At 38.7% G+C, this 22,500-nt stretch overlaps 3 protein-coding genes across 3 annotated transcripts in view; 2 read left to right on the forward strand and 1 right to left on the reverse strand.

The window, feature by feature from the left end:
- The window catches only part of srp19 (signal recognition particle 19), a 5,763-nt gene extending 2,965 nt beyond the window's left edge, over positions 1-2,798 (reverse strand). The window contains exons 1-3 of the mRNA XM_056241919.1: positions 2,642-2,798; positions 1,875-1,950; positions 1,632-1,703 (exon numbers count right to left, since the gene is read on the reverse strand). Of these exons, the coding sequence (XP_056097894.1) occupies positions 1,632-1,703; positions 1,875-1,950; positions 2,642-2,679 (186 nt within the window). The 5' untranslated portion in view covers positions 2,680-2,798. The remainder of the gene's footprint in view (positions 1-1,631; positions 1,704-1,874; positions 1,951-2,641) is intronic.
- A 66-nt stretch (positions 2,799-2,864) lies between these two features.
- On the forward strand, positions 2,865-5,254 carry zgc:101664 (uncharacterized protein LOC450064 homolog). The gene is made up of 2 exons (XM_056241918.1): positions 2,865-2,970; positions 3,886-5,254. The coding sequence occupies exons 1-2, from the start codon at positions 2,953-2,955 to the stop codon at positions 5,122-5,124; spliced, it is 1,257 nt and encodes a 418-aa protein (XP_056097893.1). The 5' UTR covers positions 2,865-2,952; the 3' UTR covers positions 5,125-5,254.
- Positions 5,255-10,092: 4,838 nt separating this feature from the next.
- The window catches only part of LOC130076712 (interleukin-31 receptor subunit alpha), a 19,991-nt gene continuing 7,583 nt past the window's right edge, over positions 10,093-22,500 (forward strand). Inside the window, exons 1-14 of the mRNA XM_056241907.1 lie at positions 10,093-10,279; positions 10,382-10,441; positions 11,081-11,116; positions 11,199-11,303; positions 11,388-11,493; positions 12,305-12,432; positions 15,293-15,423; positions 15,627-15,777; positions 17,327-17,409; positions 17,483-17,590; positions 18,224-18,332; positions 19,862-20,044; positions 21,181-21,279; positions 21,358-21,498. Coding sequence (XP_056097882.1) covers positions 10,390-10,441; positions 11,081-11,116; positions 11,199-11,303; positions 11,388-11,493; positions 12,305-12,432; positions 15,293-15,423; positions 15,627-15,777; positions 17,327-17,409; positions 17,483-17,590; positions 18,224-18,332; positions 19,862-20,044; positions 21,181-21,279; positions 21,358-21,498 — 1,432 coding nt within the window. The 5' untranslated portion in view covers positions 10,093-10,279; positions 10,382-10,389. The remainder of the gene's footprint in view (positions 10,280-10,381; positions 10,442-11,080; positions 11,117-11,198; positions 11,304-11,387; positions 11,494-12,304; positions 12,433-15,292; positions 15,424-15,626; positions 15,778-17,326; positions 17,410-17,482; positions 17,591-18,223; positions 18,333-19,861; positions 20,045-21,180; positions 21,280-21,357; positions 21,499-22,500) is intronic.

Below are 22,500 nucleotides of genomic sequence, written 5' to 3' on the forward strand. Positions count from 1 at the left end.
ATTACAGGAGAATCAACACTGATGATGTCATGACTCATTACAGGAGAATCAACACTGATGATGTCATGACTCATTACAGGAGAATCAACACTGATGATGTCATGACTCATTACAGGAGAATCAACACTGATGATGTCATGATGACTCATTACAGGAGAATCAACACTGATGATGTCATGACTCATTACAGGAGAATCAACACTGATGATGTCATGACTCATTACAGGAGAATCAACACTGATGATGTCATGACTCATTACAGGAGAATCAACACTGATGATGTCATGACTCATTACAGGAGAATCAACACTGATGATGTCATGACTCATTACAGGAGAATCAACACTGATGATGTCATGACTCATTACAGGAGAATCAACACTGATGATGTCATGACTCATTACAGGAGAATCAACACTGATGATGTCATGACTCATTACAGGAGAATCAACACTGATGATGTCATGACTCATTACAGGAGAATCAACACTGATGATGTCATGACTCATTACAGGAGAATCAACACTGATGATGTCATGACTCATTACAGGAGAATCAACACTGATGATGTCATGACTCATTACAGGAGAATCAACACTGATGATGTCATGACTCATTACAGGAGCGTCAACACTGATGATGTCATGACTCATTACAGGAGCGTCAACACTGATGATGTCATGACTCATTACAGGAGAATCAACACTGATGATGTCATGACTCATTACAGGAGCGTCAACACTGATGATGTCATGACTCATTACAGGAGCGTCAACACTGATGATGTCATGACTCATTACAGGAGAATCAACACTGATGATGTCATGACTCATTACAGGAGAATCAACACTGATGATGTCATGACTCATTACAGGAGAATCAACACTGATGATGTCATGACTCATTACAGGAGAATCAACACTGATGATGTCATGACTCATTACAGGAGAATCAACACTGATGATGTCATGACTCATTACAGGAGAATCAACACTGATGATGTCATGACTCATTACAGGAGAATCAACACTGATGATGTCATGACTCATTACAGGAGAATCAACACTGATGATGTCATGACTCATTACAGGAGAATCAACACTGATGATGTCATGACTCATTACAGGAGAATCAACACTGATGATGTCATGATGACTCATTACAGGAGAATCAACACTGAAGATGTCATGACTCATTACAGGAGAATCAACACTGATGATGTCATGACTCATTACAGGAGAATCAACACTGATGATGTCATGACTCATTACAGGAGAATCAACACTGATGATGTCATGACTCATTACAGGAGAATCAACACTGATGATGTCATGACTCATTACAGGAGAATCAACACTGATGATGTCATGACTCATTACAGGAGAATCAACACTGATGATGTCATGACTCATTACAGGAGAATCAACACTGATGATGTCATGACTCATTACAGGAGAATCAACACTGATGATGTCATGATGACTCATTACAGGAGAATCAACACTGATGATGTCATGACTCATTACAGGAGAATCAACACTGATGATGTCATGACTCATTACAGGAGAATCAACACTGATGATGTCATGACTCATTACAGGAGAATCTGCTCGTTTGAGTGACAGACGAACCTCCACCAGAACATTGAGTCCAGCGGCGACCAGAACATCCCGGATCTCAGTGCAGGACGGGTTCTCCACAGCCTGAGGAACACACACACACACACACATGTACATCAAGACTGGCATCATGAGCGACGCTGTCAGTCACTCTCTCACACACACACACACACACACACACACACACACACACACACACACACACACACACACACACACACACACACACACACACACACACACACACACACTCACCTTCTCTGCAGCGATTCTTCTGCCTTCTGCTAATGTCTTTTTACTGTTGATGTACGATGGATAAATACACATAAACCTGGAGGATAAACACTGATTAAAGATCAACATGTAAATATGCTAGACTACTACTCACTCTCATTGTGTGTGTGTGTGTATATAATATATATATATACACACACACATAACATATACATAAATTCACTCCCACACTCACATACTCTGTCTCTCTCACTCACACACTCACATACACACTCTCTGTCACTCACTCACACACTCACTCTCTGTCACACACTCACTCTCTGTCACTCACTCACATACACACACACTCTGTCTCTCTCACTCACATACACACTCTCTGTCACTCACTCACACACTCACTCTCTGTCACACACTCACTCTCTGTCACTCACTCACATACACACACACTCTGTCTCTCTCACTCACATACACACTCTCTGTCACTCACTCACACACTCACATACACACACACTCTGTCTCTCTCACTCTCACATACACACACACTCTCTCTCTCACACACAAACACAGTCTCTCTCTCTCTCTCTCTCTCTCTCTCTCTCTCTCACACACACACACACACACAGTATCTCTCTCTCTCTCTCTCTCTCTCTCTCTCTCTGTCTCTCTCTCTCTCTCTCTCTCTCTCTCTCTCTCTCACACACACACACTACTCCACTGAGTTGCACAGGTAAATTGTTTAACAGATGTAATAATATGAAGTTCGGAGTTTAAGCACAGTTGACACTGACCGCTCTTTATCCGCCGGGTTCGTCGTTAGATGCGCCATGTCTCCAGATCCTCCTCAGTTTATTCCCTGTTTGTAAAGTACACGTTTGATTCCAAACGATTGGAAGTGGAACGCTGATGAGTGTTTCTGTGTGTACACGACACATCCGGCACAGAGTGGGCGTGTTCTCCGCTCGTCATCAGTGTTTCCGGTATGGCGTCACTCACAGCGCCGCCTGTCGGCTCAGAGAGCGCTAGCTACAGTTAGCATGCTGCATGTTTACTTTGCACGCGATCACAAAACTCGATAACATGTTCTTAAAGATCATGAAATATGTCACAGGAAATGAAGGTGAGGAAGAGATTGTTAATGTGATTGATCGTTTTCACAAACCTGAAGGTGAACTAGTTCAGTGTCAGACACTATTTATTACCTTACCTTGCATAATTTTATCTGTTTATACAATATTATGTTTATACCTATTTTTATATCATGTGTTTTGTGTAACTACATGCGTTTTTGTGTAGGTCTGTATATTTACTACCAGTCAAATATTACGATTTTTGTTTGTTTTAAATATTCTGGAAGAGTCTCTTCTGCTCACCAAGGCTGTTTATTTGATAAAAAATACAGTAAAAATAGTAAAATACTGTTTTCTATTTGAATACATAGTAAAGTGTAATTTATTCCTGTGATCAAAGCTGAATTTTCTGCATCATTACTCCAGTCTTCAGTGTCACATGATTATTCAGAAATCACTCTACTATGATGATTACATGATCAAGAAACATTATTATCAATTTTAAGAACAGTTCATATTTTTGTGGAAGTTTGGGGTAAGTTTCCTTTTTAAAAATATTTTATTCATCAAGGACGCATTCAACTGATCAAATTATTACAAAAGATTCTATTTCAAATGCTGTTCTTATGAACTTTCTAATCATCAAAGAATCCTGAAAAATAAAATGTATTAGTTTCCACAAAAAAATATGAACTCATTTCAACATTGATAATAATCTGAATTGATGATTTCTGAAGGATCATGTGACACTGAAGACTGGCGTAATGATGCTGAAAATTCAGCTTTGATCACAGGAATAAATAATACTTTACTATATATTCACATAGAAAACAGCTGATTTACATTATAATAATATTTCACTGTTTTTACAGTATTTTTGATCAAATAAGCACAGCCTTGGTGAGCAGAAGAGACTCTTTCACACACATGTAAAGTGTACATAAAGACGAGTTGTGTGTTGCCAGGATGTGAGTGTGTATTTCCGTCCGCTGCTGGAGCTCAGAGACGTCGTGCTCCTCACACACAGAGTCCTGCAGGACTTTCCCAACACAATCCTGCCTGAATTCAAACCCTGGTTCCCGTCAGCGTCAGACTCCCGAAAACCCATCAGACCACGGAAACCTCCACCACTGATCTCCTCCTCCGAGATCCCTCTCCAGATCCCACTCCAGATCCCAAACGAGATCCCACACCAGATCCCAAACGAGATCCCACACCAGATCTCACTTGAGATCCCACACCAGATCTCACTTGAGATCCCACACCAGATCCCAAACGAGATCCCACTCCAGATCCCAAACGAGATCCCACACCAGATCCCAAACGAGATCCCACACCAGATCCCAAACAAGATCCCACTCCAGATCCCACACCAGATCCCAAACGAGATCACACACCAGATCCCAAACGAGATCACACACCAGATCCCAAACGAGATCCCACACCAGATCTCACTTGAGATCCCACACCAGATCCCAAACGAGATCACACACCAGATCCCAAATGAGATCCCACACCAGATCCCAAACAAGATCGCACACCAGATCCCAAACGAGATCCCAAACGAGATCCCAAACAAGATCCCACTCCAGATCCCACACCAGATCCCAAACGAGATCCCACACCAGATCCTAAACGAGATCCCACTCCAGATCCCAAACAAGATCCCACTCCAGATCCCAAACGAGATCCCACTCCAGATCCCACACCAGATCCCAAACGAGATCCCACTCCAGATCCCACACCAGATCCCAAACGAGATCCCACACCAGATCCCACGGGAAGCTTCAGACTCCAGATCCCAGAGTAAACCGGTCCCGGATCCTCAGAGGTTCGAGCGCTCGTGGTGTGTGATCTCACACAGATCCGCTCCGCTCCGGATCCCGCGCTCCTTCTCCCGTCCCTTCCGGCAGATCATCGAGGATCACGGGCTGGATCTGCGTCAGCGGGTGAAGTGGGTTGTGTGTGAGCGTAACTGTGGCTCTCGCGGCCTGGAGGTTCTGTGGCGGGATCTGATCCGGGCCGTCCGGCGTTCCCGAATGCCCTCCTGCAACGCAAACTTCCAGCGAGCGCTGGCGCAGATCTGGCTTTACTGCGACGTCTTCTTCTGCGAGTATATCGGGGACTTCCTGAAGCAGGAGTTCCAGCTCTCAGGGAAAATCACACTGACGGTGCATAAACTCGGAGAATTAATTAAGTTATGAGGTTTTAATGACATACTGTAAATGTGAAACAGAGTGAAAATGTATCATATTTATAATTGGCCATAAATGAATTGTTTGTTTTTATATGATATGTATTTTACACCCGTATTAAAATGTGCTGTGTGTTTCACGTCTGTGTCTGTCGTGGATGGAGAGTCGGTTTATCACCTTCATTTAAAACCTAATGGCTCGTTTCCACTGAGGCGTACGGTACGGTACGGTACAGTACAGTACGGGTCGGTACAGCATGATCCGGCTAGCGTTTCCACTGCCAACAGTACCCTTACTTGATAGGCGTGGTGTTTGCCGGTCCGTGGTGTTCGGACCGTTACCATTTTGTCTGTTTAAATGGGGAAAAATCGAAGATAACGTCAGTAGACTATGGAGTGCCGCAAGGATCGGTGTTAGGCCCTCTGCTATTCTCAATATATATGCTGCCACTTGGTAATATTATAAGAAAACATGGAATTAATTTCCACTGCTATGCTGATGACACTCAATTATATATTTCATCACGACCAGATGAATACACTAACTTATCTAAATTGACAGAATGTCTTAAAGATATAAAATGCTGGATGACGTGTAATTTCCTGCTACTAAATCCAGATAAAACTGAGGTATTACTTATTGGTCCAAAAAACTACCCACAAAATCTCTTACAATACAACTTTAATATAGAAGGATGTCCTGTTACCTTATCGACTACAGTAAAAGACCTGGGTGTTATACTAGACCGCAACTTGTCTTTCGAAAATCATATTTCGTATGTTACAAGAACAGCCTTTTTCCACCTTAGAAACATTGCTAAATTACGTAACATGCTATCTGTTTCTGATGCAGAAAAGTTAGTTCATGCATTCATGACCTCGAGACTAGATTATTGTAATGCTTTATTAGCTGGTTGTCCTGCATCTTCAATAAACAAGCTACAGTTAGTCCAAAATGCAGCCGCTAGAGTTCTTACTAGGTCAAGAAAATATGATCATATAACACCGATTCTATCATCTCTGCACTGGTTACCTATCAAGTTCCGTATCAATTACAAAGTACTACTACTGACCTATAAAGCCCTAAATGGTTTAGCTCCTGTGTATTTAATGGACCTTCTATCGCCCTACAATCCATCGCGTTCTTTAAGATCCCGAAATTCGAGGCTTCTGGTCATTCCTAGGATATCTAAGTCCACTAAAGGAGGGAGGGCGTTCTCACATTTAGCTCCTAAACTCTGGAATAGCCTTCCTGATACTGTTCGTGGCTCAGACTCGCTCTCCCAGTTCAAAACTAGATTAAAGACGCATCTCTTCAGCCAAGCATTCACATAATGCTTACCTTTTATACCACTGTTGAATCAGATCGACTGCATTAATATTATGAACAGCAGCTACGCTAATTATTTCCCATCTGCTTTTCTGCTGTTATCTCGGGACGCTAGTCCCGAGGTAAATAGCGTTCGTCAGCTCCAGTTTGTATCCAGCCTCTCACGGAGACTTCAGACGCTCCAACACCTGCGATGAGACGACTCGACGCCTATGAAGAGACGACTCAACGCCGGCGATATGTTATGCCCTAAATTAATACATGATGATTAACTAACTATATTATTCTATGTACATTTCTGAAATGCACTTTCTGTAAAGCTGCTTTGAAACAATATGTATTGTGAAAAGCGCTATACAAATAAATTTGAATTGAATTGAATTGAATTTGCCGGAAAGAAGCGATCGACGTCATTTTCGCGCGAAGAAAGCGACATAGTAAACAACAATGGATGACAGACAGCAGATCTTGATCTTGCTTCTCGGCATGTTTGTCACAAGAAACAAGCGCTGGCATTAGGCGTTTCTCAATACCAAGTAGCCACGCAAAGTCCGACTCAGGAGAATGATCCCGAGGACGCGAGTCCAGTAATTCTGCTGATGGAACAGCGCGTTCTTAAATGCGCCACTCAGCTCGCTCTGCTACTCCGGTTATGTACATTTTAGGCAACAATAAAACGAAATATGTTATAAAACACCACTCTGCTTCTTTTTGATTTAATTTAAACACATTGTAAACATTATTCACACAAATGTGGTTCAGGCAACGCAGCCTATTGATTATATTCACTGCATGTATGTAACGTTATATTTATAACAAAACTAAATATAAAACACAACCCTGCCTCTTTTCGTTTAAATTTAAAAATATTAAACATATTCCAGGCAATGTATTGCATTGGTACAAATGTTGCAATAAACAACATTACAGATGATCTTGTAATAAAAAAAAAAAAGGACAAAACTGTCTATTTTTGTTGAATTTATATTGAATTTATAAGATATACAGTAAAGCTTTAATAACATAAAGCAAACAATTCAGTCAAATAGGCTATACAAATTCAGCGCTCAAATAGGCCTATATTAAACTTCTCCTTCTGCCAAAACTATTGGCCAGGGAACGAATTATAGATTTACGAGACCAAAGATCGCCTGTTAGGTCTGTACAAGACGAATTACATCTCATGTTTAACCACTACAGAGACGTCAGAGTCAGCGGCAAACATCAGAATGACTAGCCGGGGAAAGGCTGCTCCAGGCGGGGTGCACGAGCGCCGAGCGTCCGGTGATTGCTTGGAATGGATCTTCAAATTATCATAAATCTATAAATAAACCACAGATTTGAGCTTTAAAAAAACTACTTTCTCGCCTGAAAAACTCTTAAAACTACATTTCGTGACACAATAACAGTAGTATTGTATTTCAACTGTATGCTTCTTGTAGCACGCGCAAGTGACGATACTCTGTCAACCAATCACCGTTCTTCAGTGAGTCTAGCTCCACCTTTTAGTACCGTACTGTCTATGGTACCGTACCACTGTGGTACCCCAACGGAAGGGTACCCAAAAAGTGGTACGGTACGGTTCGGCTTTTTGGTACCATTCATAACTTTTGACAGTGGAAACGCAAATAATTGCGTACCAAACCGAACTGTACCGTACCATACCACTCAGTGGAAACGAGCCATTAGTGTTTAACTAGCACGGATTACACTGATGTTCTGTCAGTGTTTCTGCCTCGTTTTCCAGCACAAATATATAAACATTCTTAAATCAAGATACATTTACTGAAGAAGAAGCAAAATGACAATAAGAATGTTTTCATATTTGTGCCGGAAAACAAGACAGAAACACTGAAGAAGAACATCATGTTTTGAAGTCCAGAGTAGACCTGCAAGTATTAAAGTGTGTGTGTGTGTGTGTGCGCGTGTCGATCTGCAGTGTTTGGTTTCCAGATCTGATTCTGGAGTGTGTTTCCCAAAGCCAACTATGGTTGCAAGTCCCGTCGTTCCCAATAGAGTTCAGTGGAAATTGCGATCCTAGTTTTCCAACGATGCTTTTGGGAAACGCACCCAACGATTCCTCAAATCATGTGATCAGACTCATTTTCACCTGATTGAGAGAAGAAACTCATTTCTCCATTGATTTTTGATGCATCCAAATGGGTAAGTCATGATATTATTGTGTGATGTATTTAATTTAAGAATGTGATTTCAACTTGCACCGGACTCAAGTATATTAACCAGTTTCACACATAGTGATGGTTCAAATAACAAGTAATGAGATTCAGGCACTTTATTAGTCACAATCAGCCGAGCACATGACCGACCAACCGAATGAATAATCTGTGAACATCAGCTTGATTTCATCATCATGATTCTTTTGAACTCCATGGCCAATATTCTGATCGATTGGTTATTAATTGATTGGTTGGTTGGTTGGTTGATTTATTGATTGATTGGTATCTTGTTGCCGTGAAACTCATGATTTTCATCTGTTCCAGGAAAGTGTGATGATGTTTGTGTTGATTGCGACTGAACACTTTTTGCACTGATGGTGATCATGAGATTCATTTGCTTTATTTCTGGTACAGATTCTGTCTTCCTTCCAGCAGCTTTAAAGCATGTTTATTCTGCTCTTTATATTGCTCTAATATTCTGATAGTTCCAAACCAATCTGACTTCTGACCTATAATGCTGCCATAATCATAATCATACACTGTTGGTTCATTGGCCAGAGGAGAACTGAGCGAGTCTGGTTTCTCACAAGAGTTTTCCTCCATTCTGTCATGGAGTTTCGGTTCCTTCACTGTCGCCTTTGGCTTGCCTTGCAGTTCGGGACATTAAATTTAATATTCAACAATATTATTGATCTCCTGCATTGACACTATTATACAAGAACTGAACTGAGCTGGACGATGACATCACGGTTTACTCCAGAGCGGCTATATATATATATATATACCTATGAACTAAATTAATAACTTTTTTAAAACAAAAATGAACCATCACTGAACTTGAGCTGGATTGACACTATTTTCTTCTAGACAAACTTTGTTGCATTATTGTACTGTTATCTTATCTCTGTAAAGCTGCTTTGAAACACTAAAAAGCACTGTATAAAAGACTTTACTTTAAAAATGTTGTAACTCTTGTGACGCACGTTCATATCTTGTCATCTGTAGTTCGGAATTAACCTTTAAAATGGGGAAATATTGACTCTTTCCAGCATTTGATTCTTTTGCTTTGTTCGCTCGATTAAACTATGGTCTTTTAAACAACATTCTTAAGTCGAACAGTAACACTTTATACAATTTCATGTGTTAAAATTAGTGAAGTTAACACGAACTAATAACGAACAACACTTCTACAGCATTTATTAATCATAGTTATAATGTTAACCTGAAACATTTACCTGATCAAAGGTTGCATCAGTTTACGTTAGTTAATGAGCATTAGCCTACTATTTTGATTAATTAGCATTAGCATTAAAGGCCATTGTTATTTTTCTATAGGCTATTAAACGTTAACAAATGAGATTTATTATTGTAAAGCGGCACCAGAAAATCATATTATTTTAAATTACTGTTTAAAAGTGGCAGTTTTTCCCGAACTTTTCTCAGATAGATGGCCGATAATAGATGAAATCTCCTGTCGATTCGTTCAGTTCGACTGAATTCAACCACAAGTGAAATGGAAGGAAAGAGTCAAAGGAAGTGTTTTTCTGCAGTTTCACATCGATGTTATCAGTGTTCCTCTAAACCTGTGAGAAACTGAGACAGAAACACAGAAGCCCAGCGTTTCCAACAGCATGCGAGCATTCAGTCCATCAAACCAAGTGCGTCTGATTTATATCAGTTTAACTCTTAGTTTTCTTTTGGCTGTTGAGGTTATTTTTCACGCTTTTCTTATACAACCACTTCACATTTGTTCTTTGCAGATGAGAAAATGCCCGGCAGAAGATCTCTGTGTGTGTTGATCTGTGTGTTCTGCTTCTGTTGTAAGTAACCTTCTACATGTGTCTATCTCTGATTGTGTTTGGTTTAGTTAAGTTATATTTCTACAGCGCTTAAGGTTACACTTTATTTTAAGGTGTCATTGTTACAGTGTAATTATATTTAAGTACTGATTAATAATCATGAACAGCACAATTATGGTTAGGGTAGGATTAGGTTTTGTTTTAGGGTAAATTGCATGTAGGCTAATTATGCATAATTTACTGTTATTATAGTAAGTACATGTAACCTGTAACAAGGACACTGTAAAATTACAGTACTGATTGTTTCAAAGCAGAATAACAGAATCAATTTTGCACTGCAAATAGATTTTTAAATCAAGACATTTACTTGAAGATTAAAAGAAAAATTAATCAAAACTAAGTGACTGTATGCTTAATATCTAACAATGGGGTCAGAAAAATAATCTGGTTTTCCCTTTGAATTAAAATGTATTTTTCTGACCCCACTTCGTTTAGTGAATGTTTAGATATTTAAAGTAAGAAAATCATTTTTTGCTGTGTGCAAACTTGCTGTATAGCATCTAGAAAATAGACAATGGTGTCATTAATTAGCTTAAATCAGTGCAGTGTTGATTCGGTTTGTTCAATTACTTTGTAAAGTCCATCAATTATGATTTACAGGTGCTTTGAAGAGAAAGCCTGTTTTCAGCATTCAAGGTAAACTTCCGTTGTTGACACGCATGTGCATTAAAAACATTCTAGCACATGAAGTGTGTGAGTGAATGAGACTGTTTTCCAGAGCTCACGGTGACTGGGAAAGACCTGAAGGATTGTGGGAAGAATGTGTGTGTGATGTCCAGCGCTGACTGTCCCGCAGAATCAGATGTTCTCACTGCAACTCCTGGTGCGAGTGCTTTAATGAGCCTGACACGGGTTTATCCTCAGATCTGCAGCTGGTTCAGTTTTAATGTCCATCTTTGTTCTCTAGAGATATTTGTGAACACGTCATGCCACTTTCTGTCCCATGAGGAGTCGATCACCTGCAGGTGGATTCAGATGAACGACGTCCGAACGGAAACCTTCATTCTCAGAAGGTAACAGTTTCATTTCATCAGTACGGTGCTTTAGTGTCAGATGCATCAGAAACCTATTAAAGCTTGATTCCACCATGGAATAAAAAATAGAAAAGGGAATTGCACATTTTTATCTCATAATTTTGAAAGTTTTCTCGCAATTGAAAACTGACATATAAACTCGGAATTGCGAGATATGTCGCAATTCTGAAAAATAAAGTCACAGTTGCAATTCTGAGAGAATTGCAAAATAACTCACAATTGGAAGTTATAATCACAATTCGGCAAAACAAAATCCAGTTGCAATCCTTATGAATAGTCAGAATTACAAGTTATAACCTTACAGTTGCGAGTTATAAAGTATAGTAGCCTCTCAAAGTTGGAATACTTAAAAATAAAGTTGCAATTCTGAGAAACAAAGATATAAACTCACAATTGAGAGTTATAAAGTCAAAATTCTGAGAAATAGTCAGAATTGCAAGATATAAACTAACAATTGGGAGTTATAAAGTCAAAATTCTGACAAACAAAGTCGCAATTCTTAAAAACAAAGTCGCAATGTTGCAAAACAGTCACATATTTTGAGAAACTAATTCGCAATTGTGTCTTTTTTTCTCAAAATTGTGAGTTTATTGGATATCTCCTATAACTCACAATTGCAAGTTTATACAGTAAATCAGACTTGCTAGATAAAAAGTCGCAATTACCGTTTTTTTATTTTTTTAATCCTGTGGCAAAACAAGCTTCCATAGAAACCTCCATTAGACCAGCTGAAAATAAACTAATCCATCTTGATACGAACTGACATCCTAATATAGTTTTTGTTTTATAGAACTGACGTCTACTGTCCTTCCATTTTAAATTTCTTTTCACGTTTCAATTTAACCATCAAGTCAAAGAGCATCGACAGCCAGAAAGAGTGGTTCTCTGATGTCTATCCAGTGATCATTAAAGAAATCGGTAAGATAAGATGACAGCAGGGGTGTAGAAAGTAGACATTGTATTGAAAGTTAAAATACAGATACTGTCTCACAACTTTAAGTCACCGTGAAGTAAAGTCAGCTTTATTTCTACAGCGCTTTAAACAACAGAGATTGTTTCAGCTACAGTAATAAACAGGAAAATAACTGAATCAATGATCCAAACTTCATCAAATTTGAGACAAATTCCATTTCCGCTGTAAAGCCGCTCTAAAGAAGTCAAGAGTCATTATTCAGATCAATTCAGTTCAGTGTTGATTCAGTTCAGTTCAATAACGGTTAATTTAGCTAAATTTGTCAAATATGAAACAAAGTTGAATCAGTATTTTATAGTTGCTTTTAATGTCTTTATAGCTAAGTAACTAGCCAAAAAATACTTGAGTGAAAGTAAACATTAGATTAGATCAATGTGTGGTGGTGATGATGGGTTGAGATGTGATGTGATGGGTTGAGATGTGATGGGTTGAGATGTGATGTGATGGGTTGAGATGTGATGGGTTGAGATGTGATGGGTTGGGATGTGATGGGATGTGAGGGGTTGAGATGTGATGTGATGAGTTGAGATGTGATGGGTTGAGATGTGATGTGATGGGTTGAGATGTGATGGGTTGAGATGTGATGTGATGGGTTGAGATGTGATGGGTTGAGATGTGATGTGATGGGTTGAGATGTGATGGGTTGAGATGTGATTGGTTGAGATGTGATGTGATGGGTTGAGATGTGATGGGTTGAGATGTGATGTGATGGGTTGAGATGTGATGGGTTGAGATGTGATGTGATGGGTTGAGATGTGATGGGTTGAGATGTGATGTGATGGGTTGTGATGTGATGGGTTGGGATGTGATGGGTTGAGATGTGATGTGATGGGTTGAGATGTGATGGGTTGTGATGGGTTGTGATTAGGGGTGGGAATCTCTAGGCACCTCACAATTCGATTCGATTACGATTCAGAGGGCTGCGATTCGATGCTAAATCGATTATCAGAATCTTTTTTTTGTGTGTGTGTGACTATAAATACTTTGCTTTAAAAGTAGAAAGTAATGACCCATAAAGAATTAACGTACAATATATTTTATTAACATTGCAAAGAACCAACAGGAAAATACATGTGTGTCTGAACTAGCAGCAGCATATTTGTAGTAAATTAATAATATAACAACGACCGGTAACGTTACAGCCGAGTGTTTTTCCTCCTCTGGCTGGAAACGTGTCATATGGCTTCTCATATGTGTCTTGTTTCCGAAATATTTTAGTTTTACTCTACAAAGCTTACAACTAGTGTGGCTCTTGTCCAGCTCCTTTCCCCCGTCAACTTCAGAAGCCAAAATATTTCCACACGTCAGCTTTTAACGAGGAGGGTGTTTGGATTTGGCGCTCAGCCATCGCGTCCGCGTCTGTTACGTGCACGCCACAGACGGTCCGGCCACTGCACTTCCGCGCTTCAGAGTTCCGTCTTTCGCGTTTCGTCAATATTACGTTATTATAAATATAAATCTAAAAATTTTTTATTTTTTTTGAAAATCGATTTTTGACAATTGTGAATCGATTCAGAATCGTCCACGTCCGCATCGCGATGCATCTAAGAATCGATTTTTTCCCCCACCCCTAGTTGTGATGTGATGTGATGGGTTGAGATGTGATGTGATGGGTTGAGATGTGATGGGTTGAGATGTGATGGGTTGAGATGTGATGTGTTGAGATGTGATGGGTTGAGATGTGATGTGATGGGTTGAGATGTGATGGGTTGTGATGGGTTGTGATGGGTTGTGATGTGATGTGATGGGTTGAGATGTGATGTGATGGGTTGAGATGTGATGGGTTGAGATGTGATGGGTTGAGATGTGATGGTTGTGATGTGATGGGTTGTGATGTGATGGGTTGAGATGTGATGGGTTGAGATGTGATGGGTTGAGATGTGATGGGTTGAGATGTGATGGGTTGAGATGTGATGGGTTGAGATGTGATGGGTTGTGATGTGATGGGTTGTGATGTGATGAGTTGAGATGTGATGGGTTGAGATGTGATGGGTTGGGATGTGGTGTGATGGGTTGAGATGTGATGTGATGGGTTGGGATGTGATGGGATGTGAGGGGTTGAGATGTGATTGGTTGAGATGAGATGTGATGGGTTGAGATGTGATGGGTTGAGATGTGATGTGGTGGGTTGAGATGTGATGTGATGGGTTGGGATGTGATGGGTTGGGATGTGATTGGTTGAGATGAGATGTGATGGGTTGAGATGTGATGGGTTGAGATGTGATGTGGTGGGTTGAGATGTGATGTGATGGGTTGGGATGTGATGGGTTGGGATGTGATGGGTTGAGATGTGATGGGTTGAGATGAGATGTGATGGGTTGATATGTGATGTGATGGGTTGAGATGTGATGGGTTAAGATGTGATGTGATGGGTTGTGATGTGATGTGATGGGTTGAGATGTGATGTGATGTGATGGGTTGAGATGTGATGTGATGGGTTGAGATGTGATGGGTTGAGATGTGATGTGATGGGTTGAGATGTGATGGGTTGTGATGTGATGTGATGGGTTGAGATGTGATGTGATGGGTTGAGATGTGATGTGATGGGTTGAGATGTGATGTGATGGGTTGTGATGTGATGTGATGGGTTGAGATGTGATGTGATGTGATGGGTTGAGATGTGATGTGATGGGTTGAGATGTGATTTGATAGGTTGAGATGTGATGTGATGGGTTGTGATGTGATGTGATGGGTTGAGATGTGATGTGATGTGATGGGTTGAGATGTGATGTGATGGGTTGAGATGTGATGTGATGGGTTGAGATGTGATGTTTTTGTCTTGGGATGTTCTTCTGAATGTTGTAGTTCAGGCTCCTCGGCCGGTGATCACGTCTGTTAATGTCACAGACTCGTCAGTCAACGTCACATGGAATGGAGGAAGAATAACTAAATGCCGAATCCGCTACAAACGCCTCAACACAGAGTCATGGACAAAGGTCAGAAATGACAGAAATAGCTTGGAAATATGTTTTTGTTGTGTGGGTTCTTATTTCATTTTGTTTAATTTAATTTTTCATATTATCTTATTTTACTCAATTTTTTATTTGATCATTTTTATATTTTACTTCATTAGATCTCTGAATCTGATTGATGATGCTTAGAGATGCTCATTGAAGTAAAAACTTCTGTTTCACGTCAGACTGCAGATTTGCCCGCCTCAGAGGAGTCTCTGTTCGTGATTGAGGGTTTACAGGCCTTCAGCGAGTATCTTCTGAGCGTCTCCTGCGTTCATGATCGCAGCCGGTGGAGCGACTGGAGCAGCGAGACACGAGTAAAGACGTCCGAGAGCCGTGAGTGACCCGAACAGAACTGATGCACTGGCCCTGACTGTTGTTCGTTAGATCCAGTGTCTGAATCTGTTTAGGCTTCTGATCATTTTTACTCACTGACACTAGCTTTAAAGGGGTAGTTCACCCAAAAATGAAAATTAGCCCATGATTTACTCCCAAGCCATCCTAGATGCACTTTTATGATGCACAGATGCACTTTTATGATGGATAGATGCACTTTTATGATAGATAGATGCACTTTTATGATGGACAGATGCACTTTTATGATGGACAGATGCACTTTTATGATGGATAGATGCACTTTTTTGATGGACAGATGCACTTTTATGATGGATAGATGCACTTTTATGATGGACAGATGCACTTTTATCATGGACAGATGCACTTTTATGATGGACAGATGCACTTTTATGATGGATAGATGCACTTTTATGATGGATAGATGCACTTTTATGATGGATAGATGCACTTTTATGATGGACAGATGCACTTTTATGATGCACAGATGCACTTTTATCATGGACAGATGCACTTTTATCATGGACAGATGCACTTTTATGATGGACAGATGCATTTTTATGATGGACAGATGCACTTTTATGATGGACAGATGCACTTTTATGATGGACAGATGCACTTTTATGATGCACAGATGCACTTTTATGATGGATAGATGCACTTTTATGATGGACAGATGCACTTTTATGATGGACAGATGCACTTTTATGATGGACAGATGCACTTTTATGATGGATAGATGCACTTTTATCATGGACAGATGCACTTTTATGATGCACAGATGCACTTTTATAATGGACAGATGCACTTTTATGATGGATAGATGCACTTTTATGATGGATAGATGCACTTTTATGATGGATAGATGCACTTATGATGGATAGATGCACTTTTATGATGGATAGATGCACTTTTATCATGGACAGATGCACTTTTATGATGGATAGATGCACTTTTATCATGGACAGATGCACTTTTATGATGGATAGATGCACTTTTATCATGGACAGATGCACTTTTATCATGGACAGATGCACTTTTATCATGGACAGATGCACTTTTATGATGGACAGATGCATTTTTATGATGGACAGATGCACTTTTATGATGGACAGATGCACTTTTATGATGGACAGATGCACTTTTATGATGGATAGATGAAATTTTATGATGGACAGATGCACTTTTATGATGGATAGATGCACTTTTATGATGGATAGATGCACTTTGATGGACTTAAAAATTATACTGCCATTCGATGCCATTATAAAGCTCAGAAGAGCCAGGACATTTTTTAATATAACTCTGATTGTATTCGTCTGAAAGAAGAATGTCATATACACCTAGGATGACTTCAGGCTGAGTAAATCATGGGCTAATTTTCATTTTTGCGTGAACTATCCCTTTAATGTAACGACATTCACACAGACTGAAGTTTCCTAATGTGTTTGAATCTAAACCTATAATGACCATTCTCCTGCTGTCATGTTCTTTTCCATAATCGTACGAGGTCTTGGGCTTGTGTTTGCAGTGCCGTCTGCACCTCTCTCGCTCAGTTATCATGTGGCTTCAGATGTAAACTCCGGGGTTCGGCAGCTGCTGCTTCTCTGGAAGGTAATATTCTTCAGGTGTGTTTGTGTATCGTCTCTCACGTGCCGTCAGTCTTCAGTCGTGTGTGTTTCTGAAGGCTCTGGACGTCACAGATGCTCGAGGACTCATTCGAGGGTATGAAGTGTCCTACATGCCCACCAAACAGCCCTCTCTAAAGAAAACCATCCACACCGCTGAGCTCAAGGTAGATTCTGTTTATTTTATTGTATTTTATTTATTTTAACTTTTTACATTTTTACTTTTATTAATTACATTTTAATTTTAATGTTTATTTTAACTTGAATTTTTACATTTTAAATATTTTTTTAATTATTTTATTTAAATTTTTAGTTATTTTTATTTGTATTATTTGTTATTATTATTTGTTATTATAATTTTTTAAAATTTTTTATTTCATTCTATTTGATTTATATATTATTTTATTTTCATTTTTATTTTCAATTTATTTTTAATTTATATATTATTTTTTATTATTATATATTATTTTTTAAATGTTTTAATTTGACATTTTATTAATTAATTGTATATATTTTTTTAAATTTTTATAAATTTATGTAATTAATTTGTGTTTTATTTTTTAATGTATATTTTAACTTGATTTTTAAATGTATTTTTTTTGTTGTTGTTTTTTTTTTTTTGATATTTTATGTTAATTATCATTTACATTTTTAAAATTATTTTGTATTATTATAATTATATTTTGATAACATCTAGAAATGAAGAATCGTCAGGTCTCGGTATGATTGTGATAAGCGTGTGTTCATGAATGTCAGGCTGTGTTAGATGGATAGAGGACTGAATGGTGTTGTTTCTGAAGGCAGTAGTTCTGGTGTGGGCAGAGGAGTACGAGGTGACCGTATGGGCTTATAACAGCGCCGGACACTCGCCGCACCGCCGGCTCCTCGTCGACGCGTCTCGTTCTCACGGTGAGCAGCCGTCGTCTCTCGTTAGTGTGATTGATCTCTAGTGCATACGGTACTTGGTGGGTAAGGCCAGTTTAATCAAATAGCACATTCCATACACAATGTGCTTTACATAAAAATGATTTTAACAGATGCATAAGAGATAAAATACTGGATTTAAAATGCATTAAAGGGATAGTTCACCCAAAAATAAAAAAAATTGTTATTCTTAGTCAGACAGATGCACTTTTATGATGGATAGATGCACTTTTATGATGGATAGATGCACTTTTATGATGGATAGATGCACTTTTATGATGTATAGATGTACTTTTATGATGGACAGATGCACTTTTATGATGGATAGATGCACTTTTATGAGGGATAGATGCACTTTTATGATGGATAGATGCACTTTTATGATGTATAGATGTACTTTTATGAGGGATAGATTCACTTTTATGATGGATAGATGCACTTTTATGATGGATAGATGCACTTTTATGATGGATAGATGCACTTTTATCATGGATAGATGCACTTTTATGATGGATGGATGCACTTTTATGAGGGATAGATGCACTTTTATGAGGGATAGATGCACTTTTATGATGGATAAATGCACTTTTATGATGGATAGATGTACTTTTATGAGGGATAGATGCACTTTTATGATGGATAAATGCACTTTTATGATGGATAGATGCACTTTTATGATGGATAGATGTACTTTTATGATGGATAGATGCACTTTTATGATGGATAGATGTACTTTTATGAGGGATAGATGCATGGATAAATGCACTTTTATGATGTATAGATGCACTTTTATGACGTATAGATGCACTTTTATCATGGATAGATGCACTTTTATGATGTATAGATGTACTTTTATGATGTATAGATGTACTTTTATGAGGGATAGATGCACTTTTATGATGGATAGATGCACTTTTATGATGGATGGATGCACTTTTATGATGGATGGATGCACATTTATGATGGATAGATGCACTTTTATGATGGATAGATGCACTTTTATCATGGATAGATGCACTTTTATGATGGATAGATGCACTTTTATGATGGATAAATGCACTTTTATGATGGATAAATGCACTTTTATGATGGATAGATGCACTTTTATCATGGATAGATGCACTTTTATTGTGGATAAATGCACTTTTATGATGGATAGATGCACTTTTATGATGGATAGATGCACTTTTATGATGGATGGATGCACTTTTATCATGGATAGATGCACTTTTATGATGGATAGATGCACTTTTATCATGGATAGATGCACTTTTATGATGGATAGATGAACTTTTATTTTTTTTAAGAGCCAGGACATTTTTTAATATAACTCTGATTGTATCCGTGTGAAAGAAGAATGTCATATACACCTAGGATGACTAGAGGGCGAGTAAATCATGGGCTAATTTGAACTATCCCTTTAAAAACAAATAAGAATTGGGCCTACATAAATAAGATGATACACAGATGTGTGAATGTGATGTGTTGTGTGAGATCTGGATGGTGTTCCTCAGATGTGCGGTCAGTGAAGGCTCTCTGGGTTTATTCTGACGGCTCGTCGCTGCGGATCCGATGGGATCGTGACGTCACTGATGCAGACGTCAGCGAGTTCGCCATCGAATGGAGCGCCGTCACGGACCCCGAACACAAACACTGGCAGCGAGTCGACGGATCCACGTTCACAACCCGTCTCACAGGTCAACGGAGGGTCTGGGATTATAGTGAAACTAAGACATTTAACAATATTAATGTGTCTGGCACACGTTTAATCCAACAAGCGAAATAAACAAGCATTGATATCCAATGCATTATGTGTTATTTTAGAGCATTAATATTTCCAATATGGTTGTATTGGTTAACATGAACTAACATGAACAACACTTCTACAGCATTTATTAATCTAAGTTAATGTTACTCTCAACATTTACTAATACATTAGTATTTTTGTTCATTAAAGAATCAGATTTGTATGAACTAACATTAATAAATACTGTAAGACTATATTGCACATTGTTAGTTCATGCATTAACTATTGTTAAATAGAATATAAAGTTACCAAGATTTTTAACATTGTAATGGCTAATAAACTTGTCACTCAAAATTCTCATTATAAAGTGAAAAAAAATCTTTTAATTATTTTTACTTTATTGCAGTTGTTCTACTTTATGTTGATTTAAAGAATAAATGATTGTATTACTGTATGTTTTTCACTGTAATCAAGTAAAAATGACCGTATTAAAGTACATTACTTCTTAAGCGGATTAATTTTACAGTAATGAGAATCTTTGAGAATTGCAACAAATCCTTAAATTATTTCACTGCAAAAAAAATGTATTCTTCCTCAGTGTTTCTATCACGTTTTTCAGCACAAATATCTAAACATTATTAAATCAAGATACATTTACTGGAGATGCAAAATAACAGAAGATATTAAGTCTCGTTTACTGATAAATTTATCAAAATGAACGCTTGAAACAAGAACAAATATCTGCCAATGGGGTCAGAAAAAAAGCTTATTTATAATAGTTTATTAAAGTTTATTTTTCTGACCCCATTGGCAGATATTTGTTCTTGTTTTAAACACAAAATCACTTCATTTTAATTTATTTTCCAGACATAATATCTTCAGTAATTTTGCTTCTTCTCCAGTAAATGTCTCTCGAATTAACAATGTTTAGATATTTGTGCTGGAAAACGAGTGAAAAATACTGAGGAAGAACATCATGTTTTGCAGCGTTGTGTTAAAACGTGACCTGGATATGATATTGTGATATTCTCATAAACATATGAAAAGCTTATTTATAACATAAAATCTAATCTCATGTTGTGGAAGGCCTCAAACAGGACGAGATCTACAACATCAGTGTGTTTCCCGTGCACGACTCTCTCTGTGCGCCTCAGACCTCCATCTCTGCCGATCTACAACACGGAGGTAAAGACGCTGCAAGTTTTAAAGCTTCACTATTTAGCTGTTGAGAAATGTTGAGGAATATGCTTTGGTTTTGCTCAGCTCTGCTGGATGTGGAGGGGTTTCGTCTGGTGAACGTGTCGCGCTCGTCTCTGGCGGTGCAGTGGACGTGGAAGCAGACGAAGCCGAGAGTAAAAGTGCTTCAGTACAAGCTCGTGTTGAGCGGAGAACACGGAGCCGAGTGTGAGTCGAGTCTCCTTCATTTATACAGCGCTTTTAACAATATTCATATCAAACTGAGTGTGAGTCATTCTGGAGAGAATCTGCTCGTTCTGACCCGAAGCCCTAAAATTAGACTTAAAGGGATAGTTCACTTTGAAATAAATTTTTGGTATGTTTTAGCTTACCTCAAGGGCATCCAAGATGTAGGTGTCTTTGTTTCCGCAGTATTTTCAATTTTGATATTTTTAGGTCAAAGCGTTCTTGTCTGTCAGTCATATAATGCAGGTCTATGGTCACCACCTCAAAGAGCAGCACAGAGAAGTCCAAATTAAACATGATTTAATGACTCGTAAATTTAAGTACACATTGATGGCCTAAGACACGAAACGAGCGGTTTGTGTGAGAAAACGAACAGTATTTATATCGTTTTTACCTCTTGTAAACACAGCCACGTCCAAGTGATCTGAGGGCGCGGGCGCTTCTGTCTTTTCCGAGTGATCTCTCGCGCGTGTACGTCACTCATACAATTGTTTTATTTTTTTATTGTTTTCTTTTACGACGGTTTAAACATCCCGGATAAGCGCAAATTAGTACCCTTTTAATTAGCCGTCTTACCTACAATCTCTGTTCTGTGTAAACAATGAGTGACGTACACGCGCGAGAGATCACTTCCGGCGCTTTCCGGAAAAGACAGAAGCGCCGGCGCCCTCAGATCACTTGGACGTGGCTGTGTTTACAAGAGGTAAAAACGATATAAATACTGTTCGTTTTCTCACACAAACCGCTCGTTTCGTGTCTTAGGCCATCAATGTGTACTTATATTTACGAGTCATTAAATCATGTTTAATTTGGAAAATCATGTTTAATTCTCTGTGCTGCTCTTTGAGGTGGTGACCATAGACCTGCATTATATGACTGACAGACAAGAACGGTTTGACCTAAAAATATCAAAATTGAAACTATACTGCGGAAACAAAGACACCTCCATCTTGGATGCCCTTGAGGTAAGCTAAAACATACCAA

This window comes from Rhinichthys klamathensis, unplaced genomic scaffold (genome assembly GCF_029890125.1).
Source record: "Rhinichthys klamathensis goyatoka isolate OS25496 unplaced genomic scaffold, OSU_Roscu_1.1 h1tg000685l_1, whole genome shotgun sequence".
Taxonomy (NCBI): domain Eukaryota; kingdom Metazoa; phylum Chordata; class Actinopteri; order Cypriniformes; family Leuciscidae; genus Rhinichthys; species Rhinichthys klamathensis.